The sequence below is a fragment of the Cyprinodon variegatus genome, unplaced genomic scaffold (genome assembly GCF_000732505.1).
Source record: "Cyprinodon variegatus isolate N-32 unplaced genomic scaffold, C_variegatus-1.0 Scaffold1578, whole genome shotgun sequence".
NCBI lineage: Eukaryota > Metazoa > Chordata > Actinopteri > Cyprinodontiformes > Cyprinodontidae > Cyprinodon > Cyprinodon variegatus.
Window position 1 is genome coordinate 67,009 of NW_015152031.1, and position 11,012 is coordinate 78,020.

Sequence of the window (11,012 nt, forward strand, 5' to 3'; positions counted from 1 at the left end):
CACAGCCTCTGTATTTTTAAATGTTTTTAAATGTTTTTATAATTATAATTTTTATTTTTTCTGACACTTTTTATGTTTTGTACGGTGACCTTGAGTGTCCAGAAAGGCGCCTTTTTAAATAAAATGTATTATTATTATTATTAATAATAAAAAATGATAATTATTTTTAATATAAAAGAATATTTTTTTTAATATTTAAACCAGGATTTCCCCTTTTAAGCCTAATTTCTCCAGAAGGCAAATCAAATGTTTCATTTATTTATATTATTATAATAAATTATTTAAATCATGGAAGTCACAGATTTGAATGGTTGTTATTTTTCAAATAATTTTCTTTATTTTTTCACATTAACTGATGTTTCTGTTCTAATCGTCGCGGTTAGAGTAATGACATCATCAGCTGGGATGTAATGTGGCGTGGACGCCATGCTGCCGTATTCTACCTGCCTGAGCTGTTTTCTCCTGTCCTGAGCGGCCATTAGCGGCGTGGCTAATCATCCACCTCAGCGCCGCTAAACACACAGGCTGATGCGTCACTGCAGGACGGCGGCTTGTTTGTTTGCCTGGTTGTGCAACAGCAGCACAAACGATCCGGGGACGCTGCGCCCTGCGCTGCAGAAAGAGGTCAGCTGTGTTTTGATTAATGCTCGCGTGTTTTTCCGCCCCCAGGTCCAGGCCACCGTGGTGGGATTCCTGGCAGCCGTAGCGGCCGTAGTGCTGGGTTGGATCCCAGAGGGGAAGTTCCAGATGAGCCATGCGGTCCTGCTGTGCTCCAGCAGCGTGGCCACGGCCTTCATAGCCTCCATGCTGCAGGGTAAACACCGCCTGCACAAACTGTTTTATTTTCATTTTAATAAGTCGAGGAAATCTATCCTCCAGCAACACGCCCATCCTGTAACATCTGCTTTTTATAAATCTAGTTAGAATTAAAATGCTCAGATTACAGTTTTTGTTTTTTTAAATAGTTTATAACTTAGTAATTTTTTATCATCTATATTTTTCTGTTTTTTAATAATTTTTCATTGTTTATTTCTTTAGTGAAAAAACAGATAAAGCCATAAAAAGAACTCAGTTGGATCCAGTAAATTCTGCTGCCGTCTTGCTTTGCTTCAATGTGCTGACAGCAGCTTCCTCCTCGTCCTTCAGGTATCATCATGGTCGGGGTAATTGTGGGTTCGAAAAAGACCGGCATCAATCCCGACAACGTGGCCACGCCCATCGCGGCCAGCTTTGGTGACCTCATAACCCTGGCCATCCTGGCCTGGATAAGCCAGGGCCTCTACAGCTGTCTGGGTATGTAGCTAAGTGCTGCGTTCGCCAGCCGTTCACAGCCACAGAATATTTACCCTGCTCGTTTAGCCGTGCCGCTCGTTAGCTCACCATTTAGTTCAGACATATTATGCAACGTCTCTGGTTTTAACTGAACCTCCCTGAAGGAGACATTATGGCAGAACAGGTTTTTAGCATCTAGGGGGAATTTTAATAGTGACTTTAAATACAGATATTTTAGGAAACCCTAGTGAAGAAAGGATAAGTTTGGAGGGTTGCTTTGTTGTGCAGTCGGATCACGCTCGGTGTAAACTCTGTTACATCAACTGATGTTTATTTGCCGAGTGTGAATGAGGTTTTTTCAAACAGGTTTCACTTCTAATACGAGGCTTTTAGCTGCATCTCTATACAAATTTAATCATCACAAACAATCACATCAGGGTTGGTCAGTGTTAGCAGCCATAGTACTTCCTGGTTCCTTAGCCAATCACATCAGGGTTGGTCAGTGTTGGCATAAAGAGCAGCAGCCAGCAAACATGGAGGCTGGTAGGAGAGGTCAACCAGAAACGGTTCGTTTCCTTTGGATTTAAATCACTAGGTTTCATTTTTGACTTCCTGCATCTTTAATTAGAGTTTAAATGTTTAAAACATTCAGTGTCTCTGAACTTCACTGTTTGTCTTGTTTATTGTCAGGAAGTGGGTTGTTATAGAGATGAACTGTGAGAGGCTGAGAAGTATTGATATCCACGTGCAAAGAAGGATAGCAGTGTTCACAATCAGGGCCTTCAGATCACCATCTTGTGATATGCTTTGGTTTGCAGCGCTAACCTTATCAGAACTGATTCTCTCCAGGAAAAACTGGGGCCTCAGAAGGAAGATAGAAGTAAAATCTCAGTTTTAATGGTTGCAGAAAGAACAGAACAAAAAGGATAAACGGCCAAAAGATCCAACTTAAAATCTATACGATGTGGAGCTCAGCCAGCTAGAGAGACCAGATCAACCGAGGCATTTAAACTGGCTTTATTTAACAAAAGGGACAATTCTCAGTTCACAAAAATAATAATGAACACAGTCAGATAAACACAAATCAAATGAACATTTTGTCAAATAAGAATGAAAGAATCTCCATCAGATCCAGTGGTGCTTCACACACGGCTATGCAGAGAGAGGGCCGCTTGTGACCTTCTGTGGCAAACAGTCATGGTTGAAGCTCTTCTGGATATCTGTGCATCCAGCGGTCGTCTCCATGAATGCTGGAGACGGTTTGGAGCAGTGGCCCCCGCCCCTGATGGCTGCTTTCCTGGAGCCTTTAGATGCGTCTCTGTTTTAAAACAGCCGACTCCAACATGAGCTGATTAGCAGAGCTTTGCTGCTAATGAAGCGGTTTAATTCAGATGTTGGGAAAGCAGCAGATGTAAATGATCCGGATCAACATTCCTCCAGGACTGAACTTTGAGGCTGCTGGCCTGAAGGCTGAGAGAAGCTGGACACTTTCTCATTGGCTTGTTTCACATTTAGCTTTTAATAACGTTAATATTATCACAGTAAACTTAGTGTTTTTAAATATCTGTAAGCCATAATTATCATTCAATGAAATGATTTATAAATCTAATCCTATAGCTTGCTAGTGGAACGCTGGCGCCCCCTAGTGGCTGCTCAGACTATGACGTTTTTATGCTGTTTGCACTGATTACCATTATCATTATTATTATTGTTCATTTTATGGGGATGAATGTGTTCACTGTGAGCATTCAGGCGAGGCAGCAGGAGGTATTGCTGCTTCAGAGAACCATTTATGTGGAAAGCAGAACTCAAAAGTTATTTCTTATAAATGAGTTTTTGTTACTGAATGTTTTGCTTTTTGCTCTTTAATTGGAGAATAATTTATTACTAAGAATGACTTGAAAAGGTTCTTCTACCTTTGGGGTCATTTATTGGCTCTTACTGTGTAACAGGAGGTGAGCAGGAGGCTGCTTTCATGAGCCGATATGTGATTTTTATCTCCTTCACAGACTCTCATCCCTACGTGTCTTCTTTGGTGTGCGCCGCCTTCATGTCTCTGACTCCTCTGTGGATGGTCATTTCCTCCAAGCACCCTGCCAGCCGCACGCTGCTGTACTCCGGCTGGGAGCCGGTCATCACCGCCATGGTCATCAGCAGGTGGGTTTCTGCAGAGACATGAACCTGAAGGGCTGTTTGACCCCTGGAGCCTCCTCACATCCACCCTTTGGTTCCTGGTTGGTTCTCAGCTAATAGAGCAGCTCTAAGGACCCCATCTACTAAAGTCTGCATGTATGAAAACCAGGAACCTCATCTACTAACCAGGTGCATCTTAAAATGGGGAAAACATGCTGATCATCAGATCAGGCAAAATAGTGGGAGGACAACATGCAAATATCAGTTATCCAGCGGGTTGGAGGCACAGTTCCTTCATCTACATTGAACACCTATCAATGAATCTTATGTAACTACAGGTAAAAGCCAGTAAATTAGAATATTTTGAAAAACTTGATTTATTTCAGTAATTGCATTCAAAAGTTGTAACTTGTACATTATATTTATTCAATGCACACAGACTGATGCATTCAAATGTTTATTTCATTTAATTTTGATGATTTGAAGCGGCAACAAATGAAAATCCAAAATTATTATCCTGTGAGGAGAAACCAGGAAACAATCCTTTCATCAACTTCCTTTGTTCTTATTTATTTACCTTATTTCAAGTTAATGATTTTAAAGCCTTATAAAACTACAACCTATATTACTTCACTGGATTCACTGGATTATTAAACAAAGGAAGCATCAGACTTAAAACTGTTTTATTTTTCGATTGAATGGTTTTCTTTTGCCTGTGATGGTAAAGTTTAAAGATCTAATCCAGAGACGTTGTGTGTTTCAGTATCGGAGGCCTCATTCTGGATAAAACGTTGTCCAACCCCTTCATGGCCGGCATCGTGGTTTACACCCCAGTGGTCAGCGGTGAGTCCCGGCCGCTCTGAGCCATCGCCGCTAACGCCGCTCTGAGCCGCCGCTAACGCCACTCTGAACCATCGCCGCTAACGCCGCTCTGAGCCATCGCCGCTAACGCCGCTCTGAGCCATCGCCGCTAACGCCGCTCTGAGCTGCAGGCTCCTACAGCTGCACCGCTTCCTTCTTTACTGCATCGTTTCTGCTGATGAGGCCAATTTATCCTGGAAAGGAGCAAATCTATGAATTATTTTATTTTATTGTTTATCTTTTAACTCTTCACTATTATGTTATTCTTAGACATTTTTCTAAGGTCCATTTTTGGCTAAAATAGAATAAATTTTCTATAAAATGAATTAATGATTTTTCTGCAGCTGAAATAAAGTAAAATTATTGGTCTTATTCTGTTCAAAGGCCTTTATTGCAGAAATACTAAAAATAGGATTTAAATATCAACTTTAGGTCTTTTAATTTCCCAGTTTGTTTTTTCTATATTAACATTAACTTTACAATTATAAAATAGTTTGTTTTTTTCCGAACAGAATGTGGAAGTCGGTTTTACCAGAGATGAAGCTGAGAGCAGGAAGCTCTTTGGTCAAAATATAATAAAAATAACCATAAACCACCTTAATGTGTTAATTAGTGGATTTAAAGCGCGACTGAAGCCTCGTTTTTCTGCCTGTTCGGATCATTAAACCGACCTGCTGATCATCGGTTAGTGAAAATGATCTGGAGGAGCATTAATCCCTGGAAAACCCAGACTAAGCTCTGAATCACAGCCTCCATCTGATCTAAATAATCCCTCCGTTTACCGTAATGTCAGGAATAAACGTCCACATCAGTTCAGAACTTCTCAGCGCCGGTTCTGCTGGAAACCAGAGCAGAGGAGAAGTTTCCATGGAGCCGCTCCTCCTCTAAACTCTGTTTCTAAATGAGCTTCAGGTTTTCCTTCCAATCAGGAGGACAGAAGCAGCTCATATCGGGGAAGTTCTCATGTTTTACTTCTACACTTTTTCCTTCCACTCAACTTTCCTTGTGTTTTTAATCAGAAAGTTTAAATTATTCTGAAACTGTGAGCAGAACAAACCGTCAGTAAGGCGCTTCATGTCTGCTGACTCCTCCTCTCACCGCGTCAGAACTACATAAACCTGCAGATGAATCATTTCACTGTTATTTCAGTCTGACTGATGGAGCGTCGTGTTGCAGGTATCGGTGGAAACCTGGTGGCCATTCAGTCCAGCAGGATCTCCACCCACCTGCATTTCCACTGTGCTCCAGGAGAGGTCCCCGACGAGGCCAAGGGCTGCTACTTCCCCTGCCGTACCTTCTGCGGCTCAGGTCAGTACTGAGGTCACATGACCAGGAAGTGGAGAGGCAGGGTCCACCTACATGTCTGACATCATTCCTCAGCTAAAGAAAAACACTCGTGTTGCTGAACCCTGATTTCTCCCCGATTGAGGAATTCAGCCTTTAAACTGATCAGCCATGAGTCACTATGGCTGCCTTTCAATAACACAGATCTGCAGAAACTAGAGCGGAGAACCCAGAGACTGAAGCCTGAGAAAAAAACTGCTTTATTATCATCATTAATTTTAACACTTTAAAGTCGAACTGAAATCATATTTAAATATCAAATCATTCTGGCTTAAACATGTTTATAAATGTTCTGTTTATCAGACCATATTGTCCATATTTCACACACACACACACACACACACACACACACACACGTTCCCACCTCCACCTGCCCCCCCGTTCCTTACCTTCTTCCATACGGCGGCATGTTGGCGCCTCAGATGTCGCTCAGATTCGTTTTGTTCTTTCCCGCCATTTTGAAGCCGCAGACCTTTGATGGCGTCCTTCCTCCGCTGTTCTCCTTCGTTGGGACTACGGGTGCCTTTCAGGGACAAACAAGAAACAACATGTAATCTATGAAGCTCAAGAAACGCTTATATTAATAATTACAAAATAATTATAAACAATGACATTTTTATTGTCCATTTGTCAACGGCTCGTTAATTTCGTCTGGTCTTAGTTTCATTAATGAAAAACAATCTTTTTATTTTCGTCATATTTTTATTTTCTGGAAACAGTTTTTGTGCGTCATCGTCTCGTCATCGTCACAGGAAAAAGGGGCGTTAACAAAATATTCATCATTATATGTTCGTCATCATCCTGGTTGATGAAATTAAAATTTTGGAAATGCAACAGTTGGAAGAGTCGCTTCCCTACGACTTTAAAAAAGTTAAAGCGATTCGTTTAATTTAAGACAAATTAGAGATTAATGATGAAAATTCATCCAATTATTCTAAAGATTTTGATTCAGAAATGATTTTTGATTCAAAAACCAGCTACTTATAAAAAGTAACTAGTTCTAGTTACTAGTTACTAAAAAGTAACTGAGTTAGTAACTCAGCAGTTCCTGACGGTTTTTTAGCCGCATTAACTCTGCTGTTACTTTTTAATCTGTGCTGAACACTTTGGAAAAGTTTTAAAATCAACTATCAGTTAAATTATAGAATATAAAACATTTTAATTAGTGAATTAATTAATTAATTGATCAAAAGGTTTAAACACCTGAAAACATTGAAAACTAATTCTCTCCATTTTGGTGTCGTTTGACTCAACAGTTCCAATAAATAATGTAGAACTTTATATTATTGCACTTTGTCAGTTGTTTATAAAACTGATATTAAGCTGGAAATAAAGCTTTTCAAGCAATTTAACAAAAATAAAATGTATAAAGTTTGCAGTAGAATTAAACCAGCGGTTAATTCTACTGAGAAAATATCCCAGCAGGACTGATGATCCCAGAAAACAAAAACCAGGCAAATCAAATCATCATAGCTCTGAAAAGTAAAGAACATGTTGATTAAAGGAGCTGAAATCATTGCAGCTTCTAATAATAAAGTCTTTATTCCTGCAGGTAACGAAACATTCAGGCCTCTGGAGGAAAGCTGGTAATCAATCTGCTGCATCGCCTCAACGATCTACTTCAGATTTTAGAGTAGATTGTAGTTTATTTTATGCTGATCTATAGTTTGAATGAGGGATGCAGAAACTTTCTATTAAACCAAAGTGGGACAAACTGAGAATAATCTGACAGGCAGCGTTTGTTCAGCAGCCGTGGCTGAAAATCCTGCTAATGGGAAACATGGCCGCTCCCTCCATCTGCTCTTCATTCTTCGTCTTTGCTTCCATTTGTTACTAAATGTTAAAGTTGGAAAAATCAGGAACTTTTTTATTATTTAAATAGACGCCGTCTCTAAGAATCAGACTAAAAATATCAGCAGCAAATATCAGGAAGTGGGTTAAAATAATCGGTATCGACGTTGGCCTTAAAAACCCTGCATCAGTCGATCTCTGAGGGAAATGATCTGAAGAACGGATTAAAAAATACAAATATTTGTGTTATTGAACTTATAGGTTCATTTATTTAATGATTTAAGAGCAGAAATGACTAGAATTTATAATGCTGTTTATTTAGTCGATTAATTAAACGATGGATTTAAATGGAGTCCCGCCGTTGATATTTTTCTGTGGTCCATAAAGTCATGGCGGCGGCGGCTGGACGGCCCTGCCGTGTTCCGCCTCCGGCGAGCTTTAACCGTCCTTCTCTTCCTCGGCCAGGAGCCAATCATCGCTCGGCGCAGGTGCTGCTGCTCCTGGCGATCCCCGGCCACCTGATCTTCCTCTGCACCATCCACCTGATGAAGAGCGGCCACACCACCCTCACCCCCATCTTCATGTCCGTCTACCTGGCTGCCGCCCTGCTGCAGGTGAGCTCATTAAGTGTCTTTAGTTTCTTTCAGAAATGTTGGGATCCTGAACCTAAATGGTTGCTAACCGATCTGAAGGGATTTCTCTTCTTCTGGTTTTCTCTAATTCAGCCAATTAACGACGAATGAGTTCCTTTCCTTCCCCTGATCTGCTGCAGGTTACCAGGAGTCTGCTGGACCCCTGACTCTTAATGCTGATCAGGCTGCAGAATAGAGCTGCGTTCAGGATAGAGCTGCGTTCAGAATAGAGCTGTGTTCAGGATAGAGGTGCGTTCATGTTAGAGCTGCGTTCAGGATCAAGCTGCGTTCAGGATCGAGCTGCGTTCAGGATCGAGCTGCGTTCAGGATCGAGCTGCGTTCAGGATCGAGCTGCGTTCAGGATAGAGCTGCGTTCAGAGTAGAGCTGCGTTCAGGATAGAGCTGCGTTCAGGATAGAGCTGCGTTCAGAGTAGAGCTGCGTTCATGTTAGAGCTGCGTTCAGGATCGAGCTGCGTTCAGGGTAGAGCTGCGTTCAGGGTAGAGCTGCGTTCAGGTCCACCATTGGTGCTGGAGCATCAGCAGACTGAAAGAGAATGTTTGACTGTGCAGCCTTTAGAAAAACTAAACTGGTATCGATCAGTTTCCTTCCTCACATCCAGGAGCTGATTCTGCTTCAGACAAACAGGATTAGGATTAGGATTAGCCTGTTACTAGATTGATCTAAAGCAGAGGCCAGTTTTAGAGCTATGGGGGGAATTTGTTCCGTTAATGTCTGAAGCAAAGAACACCGTTTGTAAATGGAATGAAAATAAAAATGGAGTCCAGAAAAAAACATCTTCATTACTTCAAAACTGATCTGTTCACCGTTCACTAAAAATAGGAACAGATTGAGGGAACGCCATTTATGCACCCCCACCCCCCCCCCACAATAATGGAAGAATGTTCCCTCCATACTCAGTGCTGATGTCATCCTGTTTGGACTTTATGGCCGCCAGTCCGCCGCCCCTTTGCTTCTTCTGATGGTTTCTCCATGTTGGGAGGCGACATTACTGGAATTCAACATGTCTGATTTTCTGCCGACCTCAAGAGTCCTGATGGGGAGGGGGTCGTTAGAAGATGATCACCCCTGGTTACCCCCATATGCTCCACCCTGCAGGACGCACCATGAGGCTAGAACTCGCCACAATCCAAAAAACTCTCACACGACCAGAACACGACTGGAAAATCGACCTGAAAAAGGCAGAAACTCGTACAGCGTACGCCGCCTTACAGGTCGCGTTCACTTGACCTCTGGGGGGCAGGCTTTCCTCTGAGTGACGAACAAGGTCACATTTTTATTGGTCTGTTGGACGTTAGCGAGTTTTTACATATGTTAGCGAGTATTAGCATGTTTTAGCGAGTATTAGCATGTTTTAGCGAGTATTAGCATGTTTTAGCGAATGTTGAATTGGGCTTGAAATGAAGAGAATGAGATCTCAAAAAAACTTGAAAAGAATGCGATTAGTAAAATTTAAGACATGAATAATAGATCAATTATAAAAAATCTTTAAAAAATCCAAAAAGTTTAATAGATAAAATAAAAATCTGAGGAAACGGCAATAACTCTTAAAGCCTTTTTTTTATGAAGAAGTTTTTTAAAGTTTCAGTTCTTTGCAGCAATAATGGAAGCAGATGGCCTCCATATTGGTCAGGGACAGTAATGCTTCCTGTCTGCATCATTACGCTCCAGGCTTCCTCCATTTCTCTTTCCTTCCTCCTCTTTGGGCCTAAAGTCGTGAATGATGTTATTTCCATGTGGATCAGCGAGGTTCTGACTCGGTGCGTGAAGCTGACGGCGCTCCGCCTCTCTTCCTCTGTTCCCAGGTGCTGCTGCTGCTCTGCATAGCAGACTGGATGGTTCATTCCATGTGGCGCAGCGGCAAAGACCCCGACAGCTTCTCCATCCCTTACCTGACCGCTCTGGGGGACCTGCTGGGAACCGCCCTGCTGGCGCTCAGCTTCTACTTCCTGTGGCTCATCGGGGACCGCGACAGCGACGTGGGGGACTGAGCGGGAGGGCGGCGGCCGGATGGACGGCGGCGCTTTGCTTCTGATGATTCAGAACTGAGTTCAGCCTTATTTTCTAATTAGCTTCAGTCTCCGAATAAAAACTGGACTTTATTGTTTACCTTTGCAGCCTTTTCTACCAAAGTGGTTTCACTTTACAAACTTTCTTCTCGTGGAGGTCGGACACGAAAAAAACATTTTTCTGCCATTTGCTTCCATCGGCAGGTTGAACCTGGATGAGCAGCAAACCTTAAAGCAGGAACCCAGAACTGAACCAAACCCAGAATAGAATCCAGGAACCCAGAACTGAACCAAACCCAGAATAGAATCCAGGAACACAGAACCAAACCAGAACCAAACGGGTCGGCCTGTTTCCCCTCAAACATCTTAACATCAGTTAAAACCTGAAAGATTTCTTTTATTTCTTATTGGGTCGGTTCCTGCGGCTGTATGGGATATAGACTAACTTATAAATGCCCCTCCCCCACCTGGTGCTGAGCACTGCTGGCCAGCTGGCTGAAAGAACACACCCCTTTTTCTTACTCTTGCAAAAGCAACAAAATTATAGAAACTTTAGTTTTGTTAAAAGCAGATAAACATGTTTTGTAAAATATTCTGATTGAAAAGAAGATTTGGAAATCAACTTCTCTGTTTTCTCGCTTTTTGTTTTAGTTGGTTACTTGTTTTAAAAAATGTTTTTGCAAATTTTATATTTGCAGATTTACATTTTTAAGATTTTGTTTTCCTGTTTTTTTTTTTCCTAATTTAATTTATATTTATTTATTTAAATTTTTCCAATTCATTTCTAACTGCAATGGATTTATTTCTTTATTTCCTTTTTTCAGATTGAGTTTTATTTCTTTATGTCAAACTCCAGACCAATAGACATGTTGTTGCTAAGGGCCACAGACCAATAGAAATGTTGTTGCTAAGGGCCACAGACCAATAGAAATGTTGTTGCTAAGGGCCACA

The 11,012-nt window shown here is 41.6% G+C and overlaps 1 protein-coding gene across 1 annotated transcript in view; it reads left to right on the forward strand.

The window, feature by feature from the left end:
• The window catches only part of slc41a2 (solute carrier family 41 (magnesium transporter), member 2), a 23,378-nt gene extending 12,640 nt beyond the window's left edge, over positions 1-10,738 (forward strand). The window contains exons 5-11 of the mRNA XM_015403843.1: positions 670-814; positions 1,147-1,293; positions 3,282-3,429; positions 4,169-4,248; positions 5,443-5,574; positions 7,867-8,015; positions 9,858-10,738. Coding sequence (XP_015259329.1) covers positions 670-814; positions 1,147-1,293; positions 3,282-3,429; positions 4,169-4,248; positions 5,443-5,574; positions 7,867-8,015; positions 9,858-10,043 — 987 coding nt within the window. The 3' untranslated portion in view covers positions 10,044-10,738. The remainder of the gene's footprint in view (positions 1-669; positions 815-1,146; positions 1,294-3,281; positions 3,430-4,168; positions 4,249-5,442; positions 5,575-7,866; positions 8,016-9,857) is intronic.
• Positions 10,739-11,012: the final 274 nt, after the last annotated feature.